This window comes from Panthera pardus, unplaced genomic scaffold (assembly GCF_024362965.1).
Source record: "Panthera pardus isolate Hobbes unplaced genomic scaffold, ASM2436296v1 HiC_scaffold_6, whole genome shotgun sequence".
Taxonomy (NCBI): Eukaryota; Metazoa; Chordata; class Mammalia; order Carnivora; family Felidae; genus Panthera; species Panthera pardus.
Window position 1 is genome coordinate 63356207 of NW_026526991.1, and position 23419 is coordinate 63379625.

Consider the following 23419-nt stretch of genomic DNA (forward strand, 5'->3'; position numbering starts at 1 on the left):
AGGTCTGCTTCCTGAGGTCCATGAAAAAATGTTCCAAGATTTCTATGCCAGCAACGTTTTTGCTTCTTTTGAGTATGGTTGGTGCTCTTTGTTTTGCAACGTGTTTTCGGTTGCTGGGAAGCTCAGAAACAAATCTGTGACGCACTTTCCATGACGTGTACTAACTGTCCCCCCTCTTCTCTGGAATGTGATTTGTCTATTCTAAATAACGCTTCTGCATTGTGGTGAAACACATTTTGGGAATGAGGCAGATGGCGGTGCCTGCCTGGGCACACAGCGAGCGTGTGCAGGGATGGGTCTGGAACCCAGGTGCTCTGACTTCATCAAGCAGAGACTGAAACTAAGCGGAAAGGAAGTGAACGCTTCTGGGTCAGCCACTGGGGTTTCCTAAGGACCATGAGGCACTGCCTACAGACGCTGGAATCTCTGACTTCAGGCCCAAAGAGGGCCCTGGAACCTCGGGGAGGGCTGAGGTGCACAGAGTACCCAACTGCCGAGCCACTCATCTTTATACAAACCTAGTGTTTCTGTAATGCCTAGCGCCTGGTGGGTGTGTAGCAAACATGTATTACTTGAGCCCCACCTGGATTTGACTATTCCCAGGGGTGGGGTGTCTCACCCATCGACTGACCATTGACTCCATTAGGGCTGGAAGTAAGGACCAGGTGTTCTAGAGGGCAGCGCTCCCGTGGCTGGGACAAAGTCATCATCATATTGCCTTTAAGGTGAAGTTAGGGTCAAACATCTCGTTTCCAGATCTCTCTGAGGAAAGTATTTTCAGAGAATTTTAATCCTGGAACGTGCCGGGCAAGGCAAGTACTGTGTAGCTGGTGCCTGGAGAAGGGTGGCCCGGGAGGGTGCAACGGTGGGTGGTGGAGAGCAGCCCGTTCCAAGCTGCCATCCAAGCCGCCTGGCCTGTGACTGGCGGGTGGTGGGTCCTCTGAGGCTCTGCGGAACCTCTCTAGGCGCTTCTCTCCCTCTCGCCCGCAGCTCTGTCGAAGATGCACTGGACACCGGAACACGCCCAGCCCCTCAACCAGTGGCCAGAGCAGCACCTGGACGTCTCCTCCACTACCCCGTCGCCGGCCCACAAGTTGGAGCTGCCCCCTGGGGGCCGCCAGCGCTGCCACTATGCTTGGGCACACGACGACATCTCTGCCCTCACAGCCTCCAACCTCCTCAAGCGCTACGCGGAGAAGTACTCAGGGGTCCTGGACTCGCCCTACGAGCGCCCCGCGCTGGGCGGCTATGGCGACGCCGCCTTCCTCAATGGCGCCAAGGGGGACCCCGAGCCCTGGCCAGGGCCCGAGCCACCCTACCCCTTGGCCTCACTCCACGAGGGCCTCCCGGGAACGAAGTCGGCCAGTGGGGGCGGCTCCGGGGGCCTCGGGGGCTCGCCGGTTTTAGCCGGGAACCTGGCTGAACCCCTCTACGCCGGCAATGCGTGCGGGGGCCCGTCGGCGGCGCCCGAGTACGCGGCGGGCTACGGCGGGGGGTACCTGGCCCCCGGCTACTGCGCGCAGACGGGCGCCGCGCTGCCCCCGCCGCCCCCCGCCGCGCTACTGCAGCCCCCGCCTCCGCCGGGTTACGGCCCGTCGGGGCCTCTGTACAACTACCCCGCGGGGGGCTACGCCGCTCAGCCCGGATACGGGGCTCTCCCGCCGCCCCCGGCCCCGCCCCCGGCCCCCTACCTGACCTCCGGCCTGGCGGCGCCCACGCCCCTGCCAGCGCCCGCTCCGCCCCGGCCGGCGCCCACCTCCTACAGCTTCCAGGCGGCCGCTCCCGGCGCCGAGGCCGGGGTGTCGCTGAAGCGCAAGGCGGCCGACGAGGGCGCGGAGGGCCGCTACCGCAAGTACGTCTACGAGCCGGCCAAGACGGCGGCCGACGGCGCCTCCTATCCCGCAACGGACAACGGCGACTGTCGGGGCAACGGGTTCCGGCCGAAGCCGCCGGGCGCCGCGGAGGAGGCGTCTGTCAAGTACGGTGGCGGCGTCCCCCTCAAGGTCTTGGGCTCTCCCGTCTACGGCCCGCAACTCGAGCCCTTTGAAAAGTTCCCGGAGCGCGCTCCGGCGCCGGCTCCCCGCGGGGTCTTCGGAGTGCCGTCGGGAGAGCCCCCCAAAGGCGTGGACCCGGGGGCCCTGGAGCTGGTGACGAGCAAGATGGTGGACTGCGGGCCCCCGGTGCAGTGGGCAGATGTGGCAGGCCAAGGCGCGCTCAAGGCGGCGCTGGAGGAGGAGCTGGTGTGGCCGCTGCTCAGGCCGCCCGCCTACCCTGGCAGCCCGCGCCCGCCGCGGACCGTGCTGCTCTTCGGACCGCGGGGCGCGGGCAAAGCGCTGTTGAGCCGCTGCCTGGCCACGCAGCTGGGCGCCACGCTGCTGCGCCTGCGCGGAGCGACGCTGGCCGCGCCCGGCGCCGCCGAGGGCGCGCACCTCCTCCAGGCCGCCTTCGCGGCTGCGCGCTGCCGCCCGCCCGCCGTGCTCCTCATCAGCGAGCTGGACGCGCTGCTATCGGCTCGGGACGACGGCGCCGCCACCGCGGGCGCGCTGCAGGCGCCGCTCCTGGCTTGCCTGGACGGCGGCTGCGGCGCGGGGGCGGACGGTGTGCTGGTCGTGGGCACCACCTCGCGGCCCGCGGCTCTGGACGAGGCCACCCGCAGGCGCTTCGCTCTCCGATTCTACGTGGCGCTGCCCGACGGTCCTGCCCGCGGGCAGATCCTGCAGCGGGCGCTGGCCCAGCAGGGCTGCGCGCTGAACGAGCGGGAGCTCGCGGCCCTGGTGCAGGGCACCCAGGGCTTCTCCGGGGGCGAGCTGGGGCAGCTGTGCCAGCAGGCGGCGGCCGGGGCGGGCCTCCCGGGGCTGCAGCGGCCCCTCTCCTACAAGGACTTGGAGGCAGCGCTCGCCAAGGTGGGCCCTAGGGCCTCCCCCAAGGACCTGGACTCGTACGTGGAATGGGACAAAATGTACGGCTCCGGACACTGACGGCGCGCCGGGAGGTCGCGGGAGCAGCCGCCCCTTCCTCCCAGCCCTTCCGTCCGGGAGGGGGATGTCTTTAACCAAACCGGGCTGGGAGGGTGCCGGAGTGATGAATGTGGGCTGGGGGAGGGGTGGGGCTGCCGGTGGATTTTTTTTCGTAGGAAGGAAAATGCTTCTGCTAGGCAGATAGATGCCATATGCGCTGTGTACTCAGGTTTTTCCTATTTATTGTGGACGGGAAGCTCGCCATCTCTGCCCAGACGACGGGCCGACCCGGGATGGGCTGGCACCCGGGGCCTAAGGAACTCCTGCGCCCTCTCCACAATCCTTTTGTCTCCTCGCGCTCTGAATGCGCCCCCCCCCTCCCCTTCTCTGCATTCGCGTAGTTTTTTCTCTCCGTGGCTTTGTCACTACTGACCTGTCCCTCATATGCTGGCCCTGTTTCTCTTTTGCTCCTCCCTCCCCTATCTCTCCATCTATCACCCTCTGTGCTTCTGTCTCCATCCCTTGCTCTCCAGCCTGTTTTCCCTTGGTCCTTCTCATTCAAAGAATGCAGTGTCCCTTTGCAGGAGATCTGGAAGTCTGGGGCTGAGGAGGAGGGTGTGGGGAGTTCCCTCCCACCCCATTATCCCTCACCCAGTTGTATCCTTGGGCCTTGGGGGGTGGGAGAAGGCAAGCAAAACAAACAAAACAAAACAAAACAAAAAAAAACAAAACACCCAAAGAAGGGTTTTTGTTTGTTTGTTTGTTTTTGAGGGGGAAGTCCCAGAAATGTAGCTTGTTTAATATTTTAGGCCTCTTATTTTTGTAAGATGTGTAGAATTTGCTGTTTTTCGTTTTGTTTTGACAACTCAGGAAGAAACTGACCTCAGAAAGAATGTTAGACTTTGGCTGCTCTCCTGTGTGTTCCCTGCCCCCCCCCCCCTCCCGAGGAACAGATTCTCCCAGAAGACTCAGAAAGTGAAACTTGTGGGTAACGGGAGAGGAAGGCCCAGAGCCCCACGGACACCCCTGCTCTTCCTGGGACAGAAGCGGAATGTATTTCTAGGGCTTCCTCCCCAGGTCCAAGGTTGTAGGCAGGGGTGTGGGGGAGTGGGTTGTGGGATTTGAGAGGAGGTAGGTCCTGTTGCTCTCCCCCTGAGCCCCACTCTCCAGCTTAGTGTTTTTTTCGTTAGGGTTATCCAGAGGGAGGCCCTTGTCCCCTCCCTGTCCCAGATCCAGAAAGAGAGGACCCAAATGGGAAGGTGTCCGAGGCAGAAAGTCCCCAGAGTGGTCATCTCACCTGGCCCTTCCCTAGGTAGAGATCTTCTATAATTTAGGATTCCCTCGGGAGAGAAGACCGTGTGGCCATGAGTCTGGCTGGGCACAAAACTGACTACAGACTCAGCTTCCCTGTATGTTGGGAGGCTCCAAGGAGTAAGTAGCACCAATTACAGAAGGTTCTGTGGGGAAGCGGGCCAGTTCCGTTCTCCTAGGGTCCTCGGTTGGGAGCCCCAGGGGCTTCCAGAGGGTGAAAGGGATGGGCAAGCTGGTTTTCCCTGATGCTAGGAGTTTCCCTGATGCTAGGGTGGGAGTTCCACCCAAACTTTCCACCAGAAGCCAGCCTCAGGGAAGGGGCGGGTGCAGGGGGCTTCCTTGTGAGAAGAATATTCCTGTCCTTCCCAGCAACTTTCCCTTGATAGGGCTTCTCTCCCTCAGGGAGCCCATTTCACCACTCTGACCTTTGGTCCAAAGCAGGAGGCAAGCCCTCACCCTACCTCTTCTCTCTCCCACCCCAGCCTCCCTCCCTGTTCCCTGCTCACCCTTCCAGCTCCTCCAGTCTCTGTACCATCTCCCACTCTCTGCTGGAAGGGTGTCCACAGGGGACATTTCAGGTGCCAAGGTGCCGAGGGCCTGTGCTGGCCTAGGGCTGCTAACAGGAAAGCTGCTCTGTTTCTCCCCCACCCCCCGCTTTTCATCCTTGGTCTTTCTGGCCCTCCTCTCCTCGGAGCTGGCTGACCGCAGGGCTTTGGTGCCTCAGCAGCAGTGGGTTGCACTGCTGTAAAGGGCCCTTTGGAGGGTGCAGGGCGTGAGAAGTTTCTCTCAGGTGTGTGTATGTATATGGGGGTGGGGGTGGAGGGCCCTGGGGAGTGGGGTTGGGATCTCAGCCTTCCCTTCAAGAGGCAGGCAGCTGGCGGTGGGGGGAGGAACTCACTGAGACCCAGGGCCCCCACTGCCTCCTCCACTGGCCTTGGGGAGCTTTGCACAAGGAGACAGCCCCCAGTCTACTAGCACCTACCTCATGGGCACTGGGGCAGGTGGGGGGAAGGGCAGGTCCAGCTCTGGCAATGTTGGGGGGGGGGCATACCAAAGAATCCAGGGGCACGGATGTGGGGAGGACAGACTCGGCAAGCTGGTCCTCCTCTTCCTCTACCCAGACTGGGGTTGGGTTCCTCTCCTCCAGCTGTAACCATTTCTACCTCATTTTGCTGCGTGTTGTACATGGACGTATTTATCTCCTGTCTGATGATGCTCTGCAGTTGTGGTCTGTCTACCTCAGAAGAGACTGTATTTTAAAAGAAAGTATTACACAGTATTAAAGCGATGACATGTGGCTTCCAGAGAATTTCTTGGGGGCAGCAGGATGTGGGGAGCCCTTGGGGAATGCTTGGGCATCCAGGGCTGCCGGGCATGTGGTCCTGTGGGCGTTTCTAGTCCTTCAGCAAACCATTACTGTGGGTCTCCCGTTCCTCATTTTGGCACAGCAAGTGCCTACCAAGTATTGGGCGCTAAGGCTACCAGGTGAAAAGCCCCTGGATAGGGAAGCCCCTCCTGTAGTTATGAGCTCCCAGAGGCTCAGAATTGGGGCTGACTCCTATCTGCAGAGCCCCAAGGTATGAGGGGAAAGAAGGGCTCACACGTTTGGTGAACGAGTGAATAGATGAATAAATGAATGCTTGGAGAAAAGGGGGCAGCTTGAAGAGGAAGGTGCACCCAGAATGTGGACAGCAGCCCTCATTGGCTTGAGCTAAGATCAGACTTTGTTCTTGGAGGGAGGGGAAGGGGGCAGAGGGCAGGCTATGGAAAGGGCCTAGTTCCAGTCTTCAGGGTCACATGGGACCCTTTGTCCACCACCATCTGTCAATTCCCAAACTCTGTCTTTGCCAGCTTATCATAAACGGAGCCTGAGAAAACTAGGAAGGAAGGAAGACCTTGCTGAAAAAGTTGTACGTAGATACCTGTCAGAGGTGTGGACCTACAGTTTCCTGAGGTCCTTGAATGCTCTAAGCAAAATTATTGAAAATGCACCAAAGTGCAAGGATTACAGTATGTGTGCACAGGGCCTCAGGGCTCAGGGCCACCCTGGGCTTTCAGGAGGCAAAGCAAGCCCGAGGGGAGAGCCTGCAAAGCAGTTTCCCCCGTAAGAGAAACAATTGTGTGCCTGGATAAGGGGGGCTCTAGGGCATTGGCCCAGGACTCAGAGACTAACCCGTCTTGGCCCCTAGAGGCCTAGACACTGTGCAGACACTGTGTAGTCCTGAGGATACAGAAATGGTTAAGCACAGCTGCTGTTCTGGAGAGCTCACGATAAAGGGTGAGAAAAGCTCAAAAAATGGATTATTTGATTATTATTATTATTTTTTTTTTTTTAAAGTAGGCTCCACACCCAATGTGGGGCTCGGACTCAGGACTCTGAGATCAAGAGTCACACGCTCTACTGACTGAGCCAGCCAGGCGCCCCCATAATGGATCATTTGAAAATACAACTGGAAAAAGCTGCTGGGGAGGGATCATATGAAAATCATATATTCTCACGTTTGGTACAGTATTTCGTATGTGGAAGACACTAAACAAATGCTGGACAAGTCCTTCAATTAATGATTTTCCAGATAAGTGTCCCAATGGAGGATGCACAGGCTATCTCAATGCCCAGAAGAGATTCTAACCTGCGGTGGTGGTGGTGTGTCAGAAAAACTTCCTGGAGGGGGTACAGCCCAACGAAACTGGAGGCTGGAACCCACCATGGGTGTGATTTGTTACAAAAGCATCAAGTGAGGGCAGGAGTGGGGGGAGTGGGGGTTCGGGGGAGAAATGAGGCTGGACGGATCCTTGGGACTGTACCACCTTAGCAGGAGGAACTTTCATGCCCTGTGAAGAGCCCAGGATCTGAGATGAAGGTCATGGGTGCGTGTTTGGACAGGGACTGATTTGCAAGTCATGAATTCACACACACACTGATTGAAAACATCTTTCCTGAACACCTACTCTGCACTAGTTGCCATTGGGACAACAAAAGGACCTTACAGCCGAATGGAGGAGACAGTAAAAAGGCAGAACTGCGGTGTGTTGCAGGAGAGAATAAGAGGGATTCTTAATGGAGAGGGGCAAAGGCTGTGTGCTGGGGTCAGAGAGGGCTTCCCAGAAAGGACCCACTCTGGCTGAGGAGTGACTAGGGCAGAAGCGTGTGGGCCAAGAGCCAAAGGGGAGCCAGAGCTGAGGTTGCTCAGGAAACAAGGCCAGTGAGTGGGGCCCCAGCGTGTGTGCAGTGGGAGTGGGCACTTGAATAGCTCACCTTATCTAGACAAGAGGAGATGAGGGTCTGGAGGTACCTGTGGGAGGGTGGGAATTGGTAGAGTCTATAAATATTTGGTAGTCCGAGAATTAGGGATTGGATATTGGATAATGGGGAGCAAGGGGTCTAGGGCTTGTGCTGGAGGCTGAGTGGTTACAAATGGATTATTGGAGATGTGGGAGACTTGCTAAGTTTGAGGCATTAGTGGGATGGCTGGGAGTCAGGCGTTGGGCAGGCATTTTAATAGAAGGGCCCAGGATTCTATCCTATCCTAGGGGACTGGGTTCCCCCCCCCCCCCCCCCCCCCCCGCTACCCTTGGGTGTTGAAGAACTCACTCCAATTCCTTTTGATTCCTAGTTTCTGGGTGCTGGGAGATTCCCACCAAGCCCCAAGTGTCAGCTGCCCCCTGGCCCCCAGTCCCGGCCGGCGGAAGCCCCGCCCTCTCCCCTCCCCCGTCGCCAGGGTCAGGCTCCCCTCCCCCACCATGGGTGTTCTGAGCTCCTCCCCGCCCAGTCGGGTCACAGACGGCGATGGCAACGGGGACGGCGACGGCCGCGCGGGCCCGGGCCCTGGCGTTGGCGCTCTGGGGCTGGGCGCTGGCCCCGGCGGGGGCCTTGGACGCTATGGGCCCCCACGCGGCCGTCCGTCTGGCCGAGCTGCTCACCCCGGAGGAGTGCGACCATTTCCAGTCGCTCCTGAAGGTGCCCGAGCCGGACGTCGAGGCCGAGCTGGCCCGGCTCTCTGAGGACCGGCTGGCCCGCGCGGAGACGCTGGGGCCCACGTCCAAGCCGCCGGGCAGGCTGTGGCGGCTGTGGCGGCGGCGGCGGAAGCGGGCGGCGGCCGAGTCCGCGGAGGTGTCGGACGGCTGCCGGGAGAGGCTGGCGGACTGGCTGGCGGCCGAGGCCCCGACCCTCTCTTGGGACCGCGTGGCCCGGGCGCTGCGGCGCTGCGGCCGGCCGGACGTGGCCCGGGAGCTGGGCAAGAACCTCCACCAGCAGGCGACGCTGCAGCTGCGCAAGTTCGGCCAGGCCTACCTGCGCCCGCCGGCCGCCCCCGCCCCCGGCCCCGCCCCCGGCCCGCCCCCGGCCCCGGCCCCGCCCCCGGCCCCGCCCCCGCGCCCCCGCCGCGCCGCGCTCCCGGAGCCCGACTGGGACCAGCTGCAGCTGATCTTGGAGCGTCTGCCCCAGGCACCGTACGAGCGCAACCCCGCCGGCTGGGTCGGGCCGCTGGCGCTCGGCCTCCTCACCGGCTTCGTGGGGGCGTTGGGCGCCGGGGCGCTGTTCATCACGCTCACGCTGTGGCTCACGGGCGGCGACGGCCAAGGCCCGGGCCCCGGCCCTCCCCGGCGCAGGTCCGCCCAGGCGCGCGGCGGGCGGCAAGCCAGGCCGCCCCTGTCTGCAGAGCAGCTCGAGCCGTCGAGGGCCCGGGCTGCACGCGGGCCGGTCCCCCCTCGCCTCAGTTTCCCCGGCCGTAAAACGGGAGCGCAGCCCCGGCAGAGTGCCGTCTTCCCCGTATTATAAACGTTACCAAATACGCAAAGGAGGGAGCATTCGTTGGTTTGTTGGAAATGGCCGCACACCCGGCGGGACTGCCGGTGGGAGAGGAGGGGCTGGGGTGCTAGGGTACCGGGGTGGGAGGCAGGCCCTCCCTCTTGTCAGCCTTAGAGCCTTCTTATCTCGCAGTAGCTCTTGCACCGAGAGCTACCATTTATTGAGTGCCAACTGTATGCCAGGCCCTGTGCTAAGCGGGTTGCGTACGTTATTTGATAAAAGCTTCAGAACCCAAGAAAAGCAGGTATGATCTCCATTACACATAAAGAAACTGGCCACAACTAGTCGGTGGCATAGTCAGGGTTTTGAACCCAGAGCTGCCTGAGCTGAGAGTTTGAATCCCAGAGGGAGTGATCTGTGACTCCCCAGAGGGAGCTTGACAAACCAGGTGCGACCTGAACAAGAGGCGGGGTTTCTGTTTACTCTGAGGCCCTGCAGGAGTGTGCAGGGTGGGGTGGCACAGCTAGAGGTGGTGTCCCCACTTTCAGGGGCCGCTGCCTCCAAGCTGCTCTTCTACTCAGACCCCTGAAGGTCCACCTGGAGCCCCAAAGCTTTCCCACCCACCTGAGTGGCCAGGGCCCTGCCAGCCCATCTAAGGAGCTGAGCCTGGGTGAGCCCTTAGACTCTGTCCCCTGTCACGGGGGAGGGCAAAGAGGACAGCCGTGGGGTCTTGCTGGGTGGGAGGGTCTGTCCACCCCCCGGGGGGCCGAGGGGCTTTGCTGTGAGAGCAGTGACAGAATGACAGGCCAGTCCAAGAGGAGAGTTGAAAACAAGATTGACGTAACCCTTTATTGCAAATTCTAAAGTAAAAAGATGTACAGTACAAAGTAAAATTGAAATTTCAGACTATAAACTTCCAATCCACTTATGCATTCTCATTTCTCAAGCATTTCTGCCATTTCCGCGTAAACGGAACAGGGAACAAGTCGAGGTGGTGAGGGAAGGAGATACAGCGAGGGAAAAAAATTAAGTGTCTAGAATAATCACAAACCCCAGAAGCAAGTGAAAGGAAAGACATTTTCTCGACCTGCTGTCCTGGTGATGAGAAGCGGGGGTGATTGGAGCAGTGCAGTTTAAAATGGCTCTCAGAATAGCAGCATTTATGGTACCATTTCATCTTCCTTAAGTCCAAATAATTCTTTGCCCTTCCCTAGTGCCTTTGCCTCTGTATCTCAAAACACTTTACAAAACATTTAGTTAAAGCCTCACAACACCCCTGTGAGGTAGGTCAGTATTATTATCCCCATTTTACAGATGAGGAAACTGAGGCACAGAGAGGTTAAGTGACTTGCCCAAGGCCACACAGCGAGCCAGTGGTTGAGCTGGGGATGGAACACAGGAGTTCTGCCCCTTTTCTGGAACCACTGGACCACGCTCCCCTTTACCTATATACATTCTTCACACACACACATCACACGTGCACACCCGCCCACCCCACCCCACTTAGCCTCTATGTACAGCAAACAGCAGTGGGGGGCAGGGGCAGGGGGTGCCTCAGGAGCATTTTAATGGAGGAAATCTTGGAAAAGGAATCCAAGAAGGCACAGAGCTGAGCCACAAAGCAGACTCTGTGCAAACCTTGGGCCCCTCCCGACCCAGACTTCCTCCTCTCTCCTGATGTCCCCCTGGCTGGCTAGTTGCAGCCGATTCTTTAGGGGGTGGGGGTACCTGAAAATGAACGAAGCTTTTTGCAAGACTTTGGGCAACATCTGAGAAAAGAAGTAGGCATCATTGCAGAAGACGCCCAGGACTCAAGTCACAAAGTCGTAACCCATGGCGATCTCACCTCCACAGCAGGCCTGGAGGCTGGGGCCGAGAGGAGGAGGATGGGGACTGACCTACCAGCCAGACTAGAGTGGGCACTTCAGAATCCTCCTGAGAGTGTTCCTGGACCAGGAGACATGGCCTAGAGAGGGATGTCCCCAAAGCAGGGCAGGGTGAGGGAGGGGAGCGGTGCCCCTCTCCCCTGCACGGATGTGAACGAGACCAGCCGTAGTCTGCTGGTGTATGTGTTGGGGTGATGGAGGGCAGGGCCCAGCGTTAGCTAGCAGAGTGGAGGCTGTTGGGCATCGTGCTCGCCCGAGCTTTGGGGCATCGGCATAGCTCTTTCCTTAACGTACCGGTGAGAAAGGCAGAAGTGAGGCCAGCCCGGCTGGGTTGGCTGACATCATCTTGGGGGGCTCTGCCGGGTGGACTGGTGAAGAAGGGGTTTTGTGGACGGTTAAGCACTGGCCCGGGAGTGGGGAGAACATCACATGCAATGGGTGAGTGGGGGTCTGGGGGGGCGGTGGGGGGTTGGTGGGCAGGACCTTGCTTTTCTCTCCAATCTCTACTTCTCAGCCAGAACTTAGCGAGAGACCCTGATCTCTCTCCCTTCTGTTCCCCTCCTTTCCCCACACGTGCTAAGGTCCCAATTCCCAGACCCCTCCCAGGACTCAAGAATCGGGAGAGTCAAGCAACAAACGGACACCAAGACAGGCTTCCCTTGTACAGTAAAAAGGGTCATTTTTATTTTGTTTCCTCTTGGCTTATAGTAGTGATGTACTTTGTATCACGTCTCATTTAGAGCAGTGTTGGCCTCCATGCATTCACTAATACACTCATCTTCACTAGTGGTCTTTTACAAATTTACACGGGTTGCGGCGGAAAAGAAAAGAACTCTGGGCACTGTCGTTCCAGGGGCTTTGACCGGGAGCTTCTGCTTACTTCTCCCCAGTCAACTTCCGACACCAAAAGTGGCTCATTTAGAGAAGTGGGAGTAGGTCATGTTGACTCGGGAAGGTTTCGCTGCTCTCGCCCTCTGAATTACGGAGTCTCCTCAGCCTGAGCAGCAAGGAGGTTAAGGGAAGAAGAGGGGAAGGTGTTTTGCACACACAAACCAGCAACCGTGTCAGCTGCTGCTCAGTGGCTTTGGCTCTGCATTTGAAGTTAACAGCATCACACGTCTTTTTGCTTTTTGTCCTTTTTTAAAGGTGAATTGTGGAGTATAAATACTGCACCAAGGACCTGGCTACAAAAAATAAATATTTATATTATATTTATATATCTATATATATATATGTGCAGTGATACTGTGGCTGCTGCTGCTTTTTGATTGGCTTCGTTAATATTTGGCAAAGCGTTGCCACTTACCCACCCGGCGAGGGCGTACAAAAACGTCCTCACTGGTTCTTTCAGTTCAATGCCTGTTAACTGCGGGTGTAGACTGCTGGTGATGGTGTCATTTACTACCGAAGAAGTGTGGAGCAGGGCGGGTGAGTGAGAGAGTGAGTGAGCGAGTGGGCGGAGGGGCGGCGGGTGAGGGACAAGAAGGTAGGAAAAGTTAAAAAAAAAAAAAAAGTTGAAACATCAAGTAAGAGTGGAGGTGGCTTCTTCCCTGTGAAGCTGGCTGATGGGTGTCAGATACCAAGGCCCATGTGTGTGTTACTGAGGAGATAGCTGCTGGGGGTCTGGGGGAGGGAAAAGGGCAGATCTTAGAAAAAAAAATCTCATTAATATGCTCTAGTAGCTTAATGACATCACTAGCACGAGCACTTGGGGTACCGAGCGGGGTCTTCTAGCTCTGTTGCCCATCTCAAGACCTAAGAACAATGATGAAGTGTAGCCAAATCTTGCATAGAAGTGGTTAGAATTTATTGCACATTGGAACAAAAATATATATATTTTTTGTTGTTTTGGAAAAGACCATTAGCAATAAAAAATTTTTTGTCTGTCTGTCTGGTTTGGGGATGTACATTGGCTGACAGCATCTAAGTTCTAAGAAGAAAGAAAAGTATAAAAAATAAAAATAAACATGACAATGGCATAAGCCAGAAGCCATTTCCTATTTAATAAGTTGTTAATTTGTATTTACAAAAAGGCATGCCGATAAAATAAAATGATATATTACAGTATTTATAATTCTCTTAAAAAGAATAGCCACACACGTCAGCTTCGTGTTTTGTGCTGTTGACGACGTCGCCTGTACATGTTACTATACATTCGTCCTAGCGGTTAGCAGGGTCACTGAGAGAAATGCTTTTCCAACCTGGGTCGCGTGTAGTACGAAAGTTCTACGGAGGAGGCCGCAGAAGCAGGCTTAGGAGAGCCGGGCAGAGTTTCTAATGGTCCAAGAAGACAGAAAGCTCGGCTTACTGCCTCGCTGTGTTGGTCGTACGCAAAACTAGTCGGGTGGGTGGTGCGGTCCCACCGAGTGCTTCTGCTACAAGGCAGAATGGTGTGTCTGATCACGGGGGGTCTTTAGCCCCCCCCTCTACTTTATGGTGCAGGAGGAATTTTAGTTTGGTTTAGTTCGCATGCTAAAGTCTCTCCTCATTCTTTGTATCGACTTCCTGAGACACTCAACTGCAGCATCCTGGCTTTGAGATCTAGTCCTCGGATGAGAAGCCCCTGGACTAAAAACCGTCTTCCCTAAAGCGGGAGAGGGGACGGAAGACAGGACGCTCCCCCCAGAGCCACCCTCCGATGACAGCGGGCAGGTCACTAAGCAGGCGGCACGACGGGCTAGAAAGGGGACGTGCCGGGCAGGGGAAGCTGCGACAGTTTAGGAATTAGTACTGAATCGCTTTCTCATGAGAATCGGTGCAATAAAGAAACCACGTGGGCTTGGTTCAGAGGCGGCTCCCTCTCTACCTCGGGTCCCACCAGTGACTATGTGTTCGCTAGAACGTGAAAGGAAGGAACCACAGCCGTTAGCCCCAGCGCGGCCGCCCTCACCCGCCTGTGCAAGTAAGGGAAGCCCTGCTTGGTGGAAAGACAAGATGGAGACAAGAGGCATCATGCAGTGTGTGAGCTTGTGACAACCCCTCTGCCGAGGGAGAGGCCCGTTCAGGATATCCGAATCCCTCTCCGGCTGGTCCCAAGCCCAGAGAGAGCCACAGTGCAGCAGGACGTGATACTACCTGAAGCGAGCACCCCAGACCCCCCCCGTGAAAGCTTAAGTTCCCCAAATTACCCCCTAGAGATGCCATGCCACTTTGAACAGCGCTTGTACCTCTGCCCCAAACAAGTGTCAGTTCTCCAGCATGAAGGCTAAACAATCATCATAAATATTGCAATACAAATGAACTGGGTTTTGTTGTTGTTGTTGTTTTGATTTCTGTTTTTAGCCCTAGGATTTGGTTTTACAGTGACATTATTAATACAAAGCCATTCGAGATCGAAGTTTCCCCGTGGACGGGACACCGAGCAGCATTAAACAGTTCGTCTTTCAAAATGGGCAACAATGGCTGTATGTTAGAGATGTCTGTTAAACATGTACACACAACGGATCCATCTGCTTGTTGGACTGGGTCTGTTTTCTGTTGGTAGTGGTGGTGGGGTCAATCGGTCGGTTGTGTTTCCCTACCCAGAAGATGTATGAAAGACTTCTACGAATTCGTAAGGAATTGCAGTGGAATGGAACGCTTACCGTTTTGTTCTCCGAATACAGTGAACGGTGCAGGGCTGGGTCCTGTCCAAAGGCTGACCCAGGGCAGGGGACAGGGTTAGTAGTGTCCTGTGGTGTATGGTTCTCATGCATGACTTCTGATCACGGCATGCCATCATGCAAATCATTTCTACGCAGTGAACGAGCACAATGTTTGGAATCGGCCTGAGCAAGTCCTCCTCAGCCTGAAGAAACCTGATTGTTTTCCCCCACCCATCTCCAAACCACGTGAAGCCATGTGGAGAAGATGCGGTTTATGTCAAAGAAACGGACAATTAAATGACACGGGCTAGATGGGAGTGTGTGTGTGTGTGTTTCCTGTGTGCTGCTTAGCTTAACTAATGTAAGAATGCAAATACAGTTTGCACGAACAAACAAACTTTTAAAGTGATGCTTTCTGCTTCTGAGAATCACCAAAATGAAAAAATAAAATCCATTTGGCTGCAACGGAAATATGCTGGTCCCGGCAGCCTCTCCTCTGGTTTTCGTATCCTGTTGGTTTTGTCCTAAGTTGCATTGACTGATGTGGAACATGCAGTAACCACCTGCCCAAGCATTAGAAAATCTGTGAGTCCAGGGAGCAGGGTCCTTTGCCCTCGGCAGGTCACTGCTCAAGATGCAACCGTGTTACATGGTAAGCCGACTACGTTTGGTATAGATCTTCGGGTTAAAGTGTCTCCACAGCTGTCCTGCATTGATAATACTCAGGAAGTTTGTAAACAATCTTTCGCTTGCAAGTTTTACATCTGTACAATGTTTAATTTTTGCTTTCCTCTAACACTTGGATTCTCTGACCTCTTTTTGTCTTTTGGCTCTTTCCCTTCTTCCTTCCTCTGCCCGTTGTTGCTTCTCCTTCTCAGGTTTCGTTACACTGTCATAGGACGGGAGGGAGGCTGTGGACGGGGTGCTCTCTTTTTTCTCCCGGTGTGTGCCTCCGTTCTCCAGCTTATTGGAAGTGGTCTTTTTGCAAACGAAACCCCGTCTTGCTAAATGTCCCCGGTAGGCGCGCTGCAGGACCACCGCCGACACCTCCTCCTGCTTGCGCCGCAGTGTGGTCGTGATGGGCTCGTAAGACACTTTGGAAGGATTGGATGCCACGAACCGCTCCTCCATCTGCTGCCGGAGGATGTCCAACTCCCCGCTGTCCCCCAGGACCCGCTTGGTGAAGGCAAAAAGGATGTCCAAGCAGTGGATGCGATCCCCGCTGACCATCGGCAGATCCATGGCAATGAGCTCGATGGTGTTCGGCTTGGGCACTCGGAGAGGGTGCTCCAAGGCGTCTGCAAAGTCTGCCAGCTTACAGTACTCGATGAACTGGGTGGCGTCGGGGTCAAACTTCTCCCAGATCTCATAGAAGGTCTCGAAGTCGTCCTCGCTCAGAGGGTCCGCGCTCTCCTCTGTGGCCACACTGAAGTTCTCCAAGATGATGGCGATGTACATGTTCACAACAATCAGGAAGGAGATGATGATGTAGCTTACGAAGAAGAAGATGCCCACCGAGGGGTTCCCGCAGTCTCCCTTGAAGCCACTCCCCGGGTGCTCCTTATCCAGGCTGCAGTCAGGGGGGCGGTTCAGGATGGGCAGCAGGAGGCCATCCCAACCGGCCGACGTCGTGATCTGAAACAGGCAGATCATGCTGTTGCCAAATGTCTCAAAGTTGAACATGTCGTCGATGCCGGCCTCGTGCTTCACGTATGCGAAATTGGACATCCCAAAGATGGAGAAGATGAACATGACCAGGAAGAGCAGAAGGCCAATGTTGAACAGAGCAGGCAAGGACATCATTAAGGCAAAGAGCAGGGTACGGATCCCTTTGGCGCCTTTGATCAGACGCAAGATGCGCCCAATACGGGCCAACCGGATGACTCGGAATAGGGTTGGGGACACAAAGTATTTCTCAATGATATCAGCCAGGAACATTCCTAAGAGGGCAGAAGAAGAAATGTTACTGAGATTGGAGACCCCTTTCTCGTTACTTATGTCACCTGGCACTGGAGCCCTTAAGTCCAAAGGACTTCACAGAGTCAGTGCTTAACGATTCAATCTGAACTCTCAGGATGACAAAACAAAGTCACATGCTTCAAACGTACGGAAAAGCAGAGAAAACACTAAAACGGACACCTATGCGCCAGGCATCCAGATTTAACAGATGCTAGTATTTTACCAAATTTGCTTTCTCCCTTCATCCCCGAAAGCAACCGCAATCCTGGAGATGGTGTGTATGTACCATTCCAGTTTCTTCATTTCGCTGTGCATAAATCTGTAACTACTATACACACGGACAGACAGCATCCTGGCAGCCTACCGTGCTGAAAGAATTATACCGTATCTATCTGTTTAGAACAAGTTTTTTAGATCCCTAACTTGGTCTTCAGACTTCGCGCTATGTTTGTGAGACTGATCTCTGGTGTTAAGAGAATTTTGGATTGTTCATTTTCACTGGTGAGCCGTACTCCATTTCATGCATAGGTCCTCATTTATCTGTTTTCTTATTCAAGGACAAGGAGTTTTCCTTGGGTTTGTGCGTGTGTGGCTTTCCAAGGTGTTACTGATTCCTCTCCAAAATGCTATCAAATTTCCATATCCACAGACAATGGATGAGAGGTCCCGGCGCCACCCATGACTTCATGACCCTTTGGCTGCGATGTCTTAGTTACTTCGCTGTGATGCCAATTTTCCAAGTATCTTCTGCCTGGCTCTGAAAAGACATTTTTGGTTTCTTATTGTCCCATGTCCCTATCCTTTCTACGCCAAAGTAGCCTAGAAAACCAAAGGGACCTCTCAGAAGTGGCTTTTAACTCAGAGCTTCTAGACTTGTGCTTACAGCCACAGATCAGAAATAGGATTGGCAGACAAAAAGGTCAAGGCGTAAGTGGGATGTGAAAGTCAAGGGTGACCACGTAAAACGAGAGGGCCTTTCTCTGTTTATGTTTAGTCAGGAGTCCACTCAGCTGGACCGCTTGCCTTTAACACTGCACAGCAATAATGGGAGCCCAGAGAGGGACCACAGAAGGAAGGGGACGCGCAAAGGTTGCGACACGGCAGCTGAAGGGATGGCAATGACATGCTGTCTTTCTTCAGTGCCTTCTCTTGCTGTCAAGGCCCTGATGAGACAACACGAGTTTCTACTGACAGGAAGGATTTACTCTGAATAAGGAAACATCTTTCAACCCTAAGGACTCATAAATACTGGTGAAGTGAACTGCAGAAGCCTATATAATACCCTTATTTGAACGCTTTTCTTTTTTTTTTTTTTTTTTAAAGTAGGCTCCTGTGCCCAGTGCGGGGCTTGAACTCACAACCCCAAGACAGAGTTATATGCTCTACCGACCGAGCCAGCCAAGCACGCCACCTGCCCCCCCCACCCCCAACTCTTATCTGAGTTTTTTAAGTTGGGACAGAGTCTTAACTTTCAGGAAGGGATGAGATGCAGGAAGTTTGGACAGCCTCTTGGGGCCTCTTCTGGAGTTCGTATTCCCTGAGGTATTCGAGCTTTCAAGAAAATCTCTACCTCAGCCAGGACCCAAGATGAATTCTCAGCTCTCTTCTTTTTAATGTCTCAATTAAGTCATAACCGGTGACTGTAAGAAGTCAGGTGACATCTGTAAAACTTGCATTCCGTGTCCAGTGGGCAAGTGAGGCTTCAGAAAGAAGATGCCAGCCTTTGATTTTATATGCTGAATGTATACTTGTCCCCAGAGAAGAGGGGAGAAGGATGGGTGGGCGGCACTCCAAGCAGCAGGAACATCACTTAAGGCGGCTTCTAGGAGGTTCCAGGGCTAGTTTTATCCCAATTCCTCTTACTTTAAAACGATAATTTCTATTCTTTTGTTTCTGAACAAATGAATACTATTTAATAAAAAATCCCAATCATCAAAACCAAAACTATTCTTCCTCTTTCTTTTTGAGTATCATCTGAGGAGAGGATGCATGGTTTGGTCTGTGGGTTTCCCATCCCACTCAACGATGGGTGGGCAGAAAACATTCTGGGTGACAGGGCGACACTGTCCAAAGTAGGTTGCGGGGGAGGTTAGGAGTGGGGGTTTGAGGCCGGGGGCTGGACCTGAACCCCTGCTCACTGGCTTACTAGCTTCATGTCTTGGTCACTGCTCTGTGCCTCAGCTCCTCATGACGCTCAGACGGTTGCCATGAGGACTATAGGTGTGAAAACAAGTAAAGCACTTAGAAAGATGACCGGCACAGGGGCGCCTGGGTGGCTCGGTCAGTTGAGCGTCCGACTTCAGCTCAGGTCATGATCTCACCATTCGTGAGTTCGAGCCCCACATCGGGTTCTGTGTTGACAGCTCGAAGCCCGGAGCCTGCTTCGGAGTCTGTGCCCGCCCCCACCACCGACTCCCCAAAATAAATAAACATTAAAAAAATTAAAAAAAAAAGGTGACTGGCACATAGTAGTTCCATTAAAACATGAGATACCGTTCACATTACTTGAAAAGAGGGTGTTGTGGTTAAATACAGATAGGATAGTGTGTTCAACAATTCTTTACTACAGGGCTTCGAAAACCTTCTATAGGCTAACATGCTCTGTGACATTCCGAAGGGAAATTCAGCGTACAGTGTGACCCAAAGTAATTTCATCATGGGGTTCTTTTCTTGCGGGGGAGAAGGATGGGGCTAAGGCTTCATGCAACAGCACGCTTTTGGACGTGCTGCTGCAGAGGACAGAACTAGAAACTGACACAGGCCAAGGGGAAGGCCGGCTGCCTTTGGGAGCCCACAGTGGCCACCTTGCTAAGCCAGACTGGCCACCAGCTCTGGGGCTGGTTCCCGCAGGCCTCGGGCACTCTCTCTCTGCCAGCCTATGCCAGTTAAACCTACCTGGAAGCAAGCCAGTGTTTCACCATTTGAGATGCCTCCTTAGGAAGGCAAGGAAACGTTCCGGGAGGCCAATGAATAGGATACCGTTTTCTCTGCCTGCCAGGGTATCACCCCTTCCATGCCTTTAGGTTGAAGCGAAATGTCACACAGTTGCTATTAAGATCCAGCCTCCTAAGTTAGGCTGCTTCTTGGGCCGTCATAAGGATCAAATGAGATAATCATGCCAGTGAAGAAACTCTCAAACTATACCCGCACACAGGAAAACCTCAGTAAAATGAGCACCGCCTTCGCCACCAGAATGCCCTCAGGCCATTTTCATTACTATTCAGCCTCACAATCTCTTGCCATTCCTTTTTCCACTGCTATTGCAGCCACAGTTCTTTTCTTTCTTTCTTTTTTTTTTTTTACGTTTCTTTTACCTCCCCTGTTGACTTTAGACTCCTTGAAAGCAAACCGCCAAATCGAAATCAATCGTCTCCCCCCCTTCAACCAGGGAATTTATAATCCAAGACTACTACAAACACACAGAAGAGACTCACTGACCACGTGACCCACTGGGCAGGCCCACGGGATGACTTAGGGATGCACACGGGCTCCAGCCGTGAGAGTAGGGGGCCCGCACTTCACACCCGTGGAGGCGGCTGCTCTCCCAGGAACCTCATGCTCAAGGCCAGTCAGGTCCCCTTCCCCTTCCCTCTCCCGTCCCACTTACCCACAATGGAGAGAATGACTACCACAAAGTCAAAGATGTTCCAGCCAATGGTGAAGTAGTAGTGCCTCAAGGCAAACATTTTGAGCACACACTCACAGGTGAAAAAGATGACGAAGACCAGGTTAATCCAGTAGAGAATGTTTTCCATCTGTTTGCTCTGTGTATCTGTCTCCACCATCATTGTCACCATGTTAAGGCAGATGAGCATCATGATAACAATATCGAAGGCTTGCTGGGTGACAAAATCGAAGATGATACCTTGGATTTTGTTCTGGGGGCAGGGGGGAGGAAAGATACAAGAGCATTCGTGAGAACCTTTCTGAGCGGACCGTGGAAGCCGCCATCCTGTTCGTCAGAGGAGTCGCCTTTCTGGCCAGCTCTATCCCGCTGCTCTGTCGGGAAATCAGGAGCACGGACGGACCCCGACATCAGTCTTCACCTCCCCAAGAGTTTTCTAAAACTGTCATTCTCTGTTCTGTGTCGTGTCTACGCCATCACACACTTCTAGGTGTCTTCCTGCCTCGCCGACTGCTCCTGTTCAGCCCGTTTTGCCGGCCATGTCTTCCCTGACTTCCACTCTTCTTTCTCTACTCTCCCCAGGAGAGCTCATCTATTCCTACTGCGTACATAGCACCTTTGTACGTCATTTTCTTAAATCCTTTCCTCTGAATTCCTGTGTTGCTTTCTCGACATCTCAAACCTAACAGGTCCTTCCCTTGCCCCTCACCCAACCCACTCCTCTCTTCTCCCATCTCAATCGTGTACCCAGTCTCCAAGCCAGAAACCCGAGGGTCACCCTTGTCGCTTTCCTCTCCCTCTCCCCTTGCCTGATGCGCTGCAGGTCCTACTGATTCTCCTGAGCCCACCCACTTCACCCAGCTTCTGTTGGCCCTTCTCCGGCCCAAGCACCAGTACCTTCTGTCTGGACTTCTGGAAGTTTCCTGACTAGTCTCCCTGCTTCCTCTCTTGCCCTCATCCAACATGGTCTTCACACAGTAGCAAGTGTGATGATTTAAAAACATAAATGCACCACATCCCTCTTGACTTAAAACCTTTCGATGGTTTTCCATTGGGCTTGCAATGAAATTCCTATTGTTAGCCTGGCTGAGAGATGCCTCTCACAGCCTCATCCTGCTAATCTCATGCTCCCTCCTCTCGGCCATTACCACTTGGCCATACTGATGCTTTCTGCTTTTAGAACCTCATTTGCTTTTCCAGGTTCTCCTCCCCTAACATTCTGGCTCCTTCTCATCTATCCAAGTAGTCCTTCCCTACTTCCCTTTCTCTGACTACTCTGTTCAAGTAGATCCCCCACCCCAAGCCTCCACGTTCTCTGTCACGGCCCTCCACGGAATATTGTTTTTCTCCCAACATTCCACACTGTATTGTAGCTGTTCACTTACTTACTACCTCTAGCCCCTCTGTATCATAAGCTCCATTGACAACAGGGTCTGAATTTTGTTCATCACTTTGGGGCCTAGTGCCTGGAATGCAGGAGGGGATCTAGAACTATTTGCTGAATGAGGGCCGATCACTCTTTATTAATGTCTCCTACCATATTTTAGAGTGGACGAAAATATACTCAAGTTCCCGTGTGCAAGGGCCTGAACGGAACTTCAGACATGTTAACCCTCTCCCGTCTCCTTAGTCTCATTTCCATCACAGGATGGAAACTCTGACATCAGGGAAATACAAAAAACATTCGCTTTTTTAAGATCGCCCTGATTTTGTCAACTAACTTGAATTTAAATAAATAAATTTTCAAAAAATCTCCCTGACTTTTTTTTTTTTTTTTCGAAAGAACCTAGGCACTTAAACTGATGCTTACTTTCAGGATCACTTTTAACTTGTCGGTTTTCAAACCAAGGGTTTCCTTTCCCTTGGAAGTCGATGAGGCAAGTAAGCCAGGCAAGCCCCAGGGTGTGGGGTTACATAGGGAAAATGCTCTGGGACTCCCAGTCTTGATTCAAAGGAGCTCTACTTTTATTTTTACAAATGAGACTGCCAGATAAGCTTTTATTTTAGGGTTGTGCCGTTTTTAAATAAAAAGTTACTTTATATGAAAGTTACAGAAGATGGAACTTTGAGCCTGGGGCTTATGTCCCACCCCGCTGGGTATATGGCTTCAGGAGCAGTTATCTGCTCTGAAGCAAGGGAACGGCCACCACCAGAAGGGCAAAGCGGAATCCCAGTGCCCGAGTCTGTTTTACAAAAGGCTTGGTTCGAGACAGAAAATCAGGACATCAGACCCCTAGTTTCACCCTCTTCTGCTCCCACAAATAGCCAGAGTATTACTTTCTCTTGGGAAGACTTCCTTGTTGGGTAGAGAACTGAGAAGACAGTGACCACGCCCTATCTTGTACTGGTAGGAAAGAGGTCAGCTTTCATTTTCACTGTCCTTTGTTAATTTTTAGTTGTCTCTTAAAACATCTCTCTACCAGTGCCAGAGCCAATGTGGCTATATAACATGCTGATTCTCTGCTGCCGCCCAAGGAAGTCTCAGAGGAAAGGTCGAGCACAAATATCAAAGGCATCCCGTACCTTTATCTCTGTTCTGCTGTTTTCCCCAGGTCCTCTGGGCGGAGCAGCTGGGAGAGGATCAGAGGGCACAGGCGGCTCATCACTTACCCCTTTGTTTCCTTTGCAATAACCCTACCAGTGTCTTTTCCGTATGGGGTCTCACTCGGCCCTTGGCCTGCACTCACCAGGGGGCGGGGAATGGGTTTCTGTGGTTTCTTTGAGCCCAGCTTTTTCATGGCATTGTAGTACTTCTTCTGTTCTTCAGTCATGAAGATGTCCTGACCTCCAAAGTAAAGGAAGAAAGAAGAGAACGAACTGTTACAATAGGCTCTCACATGCTGTGGTTTGGACCTAAGGTTCAGCCCTAAGCACTGAGGGGGGGCCTTACCCCCTTACCTCTCCAGAGGTCAGTTTGGCTAGTAGCCCCCTAATGAGGTAGACCTGGGACAACTATTCTAATTCAAAGGAACGCCAGCCTCTGTCCTCGGCTTGGGATTCCTGAGACCTGCCAGTGGCCGGGCACGAGGGAGATGGACTATCCAGCTGTGGGCCCTCCGGCAGGGGACACCCAAGGGCAGAGATGCTTGCACCTCACTGGTTCATACATATCTTTTGGACCTGCTTTCCTGATAAAATTATAAAAAAAAACAAGCATTTTAAAATGAAAGGATTTTCAAGTCCCGGTTACTAGCCCGGGACTAATTTCCGACGATATTAAACCTTCAGAAATCCGAGCGCAAAAAAGCAACGTGGGGAGTTCCTTGACACAGTCTTGTTTCGTAAAATGGACGACAGGAGTCAGTGCTTCAGTTTGTTTTGGAAAATCGTTAACCATCTGGAGCAGTAAG

At 53.7% G+C, this 23419-nt stretch overlaps 3 protein-coding genes across 11 annotated transcripts in view; 2 read left to right on the top strand and 1 right to left on the bottom strand.

Annotated features, from left to right (window-relative positions):
• The window catches only part of FIGNL2 (fidgetin like 2), a 31851-nt gene extending 26286 nt beyond the window's left edge, over positions 1-5565 (top strand). The window contains exon 2 of the mRNA XM_019419412.2: positions 991-5565. Coding sequence (XP_019274957.1) covers positions 1002-2978 — 1977 coding nt within the window. The 5' untranslated portion in view covers positions 991-1001 and the 3' untranslated portion in view covers positions 2979-5565. The remainder of the gene's footprint in view (positions 1-990) is intronic.
• Positions 5566-8055: 2490 nt separating this feature from the next.
• Positions 8056-9064, top strand: TMDD1 (transmembrane and death domain 1). The gene has a single exon (XM_053895978.1). The coding sequence runs from the start codon at positions 8056-8058 to the stop codon at positions 9043-9045; it is 990 nt and encodes a 329-aa protein (XP_053751953.1). The 3' UTR covers positions 9046-9064.
• Positions 9065-9833: 769 nt separating this feature from the next.
• Positions 9834-23419, bottom strand: part of SCN8A (sodium voltage-gated channel alpha subunit 8) — a 177792-nt gene continuing 164206 nt past the window's right edge. For 8 of the 9 annotated variants that reach the window (XM_053895971.1, XM_053895974.1, XM_053895969.1 and 5 more), the window contains 3 exons: positions 22757-22861; positions 20052-20322; positions 9834-16425 (listed from right to left, as the gene is read on the bottom strand). In XM_053895971.1, coding sequence (XP_053751946.1) covers positions 15278-16425; positions 20052-20322; positions 22757-22861 — 1524 coding nt within the window. In that variant the 3' untranslated portion in view covers positions 9834-15277. The remainder of the gene's footprint in view (positions 16426-20051; positions 20323-22756; positions 22862-23419) is intronic. The other variant, XM_053895977.1, reaches the window with a different exon arrangement.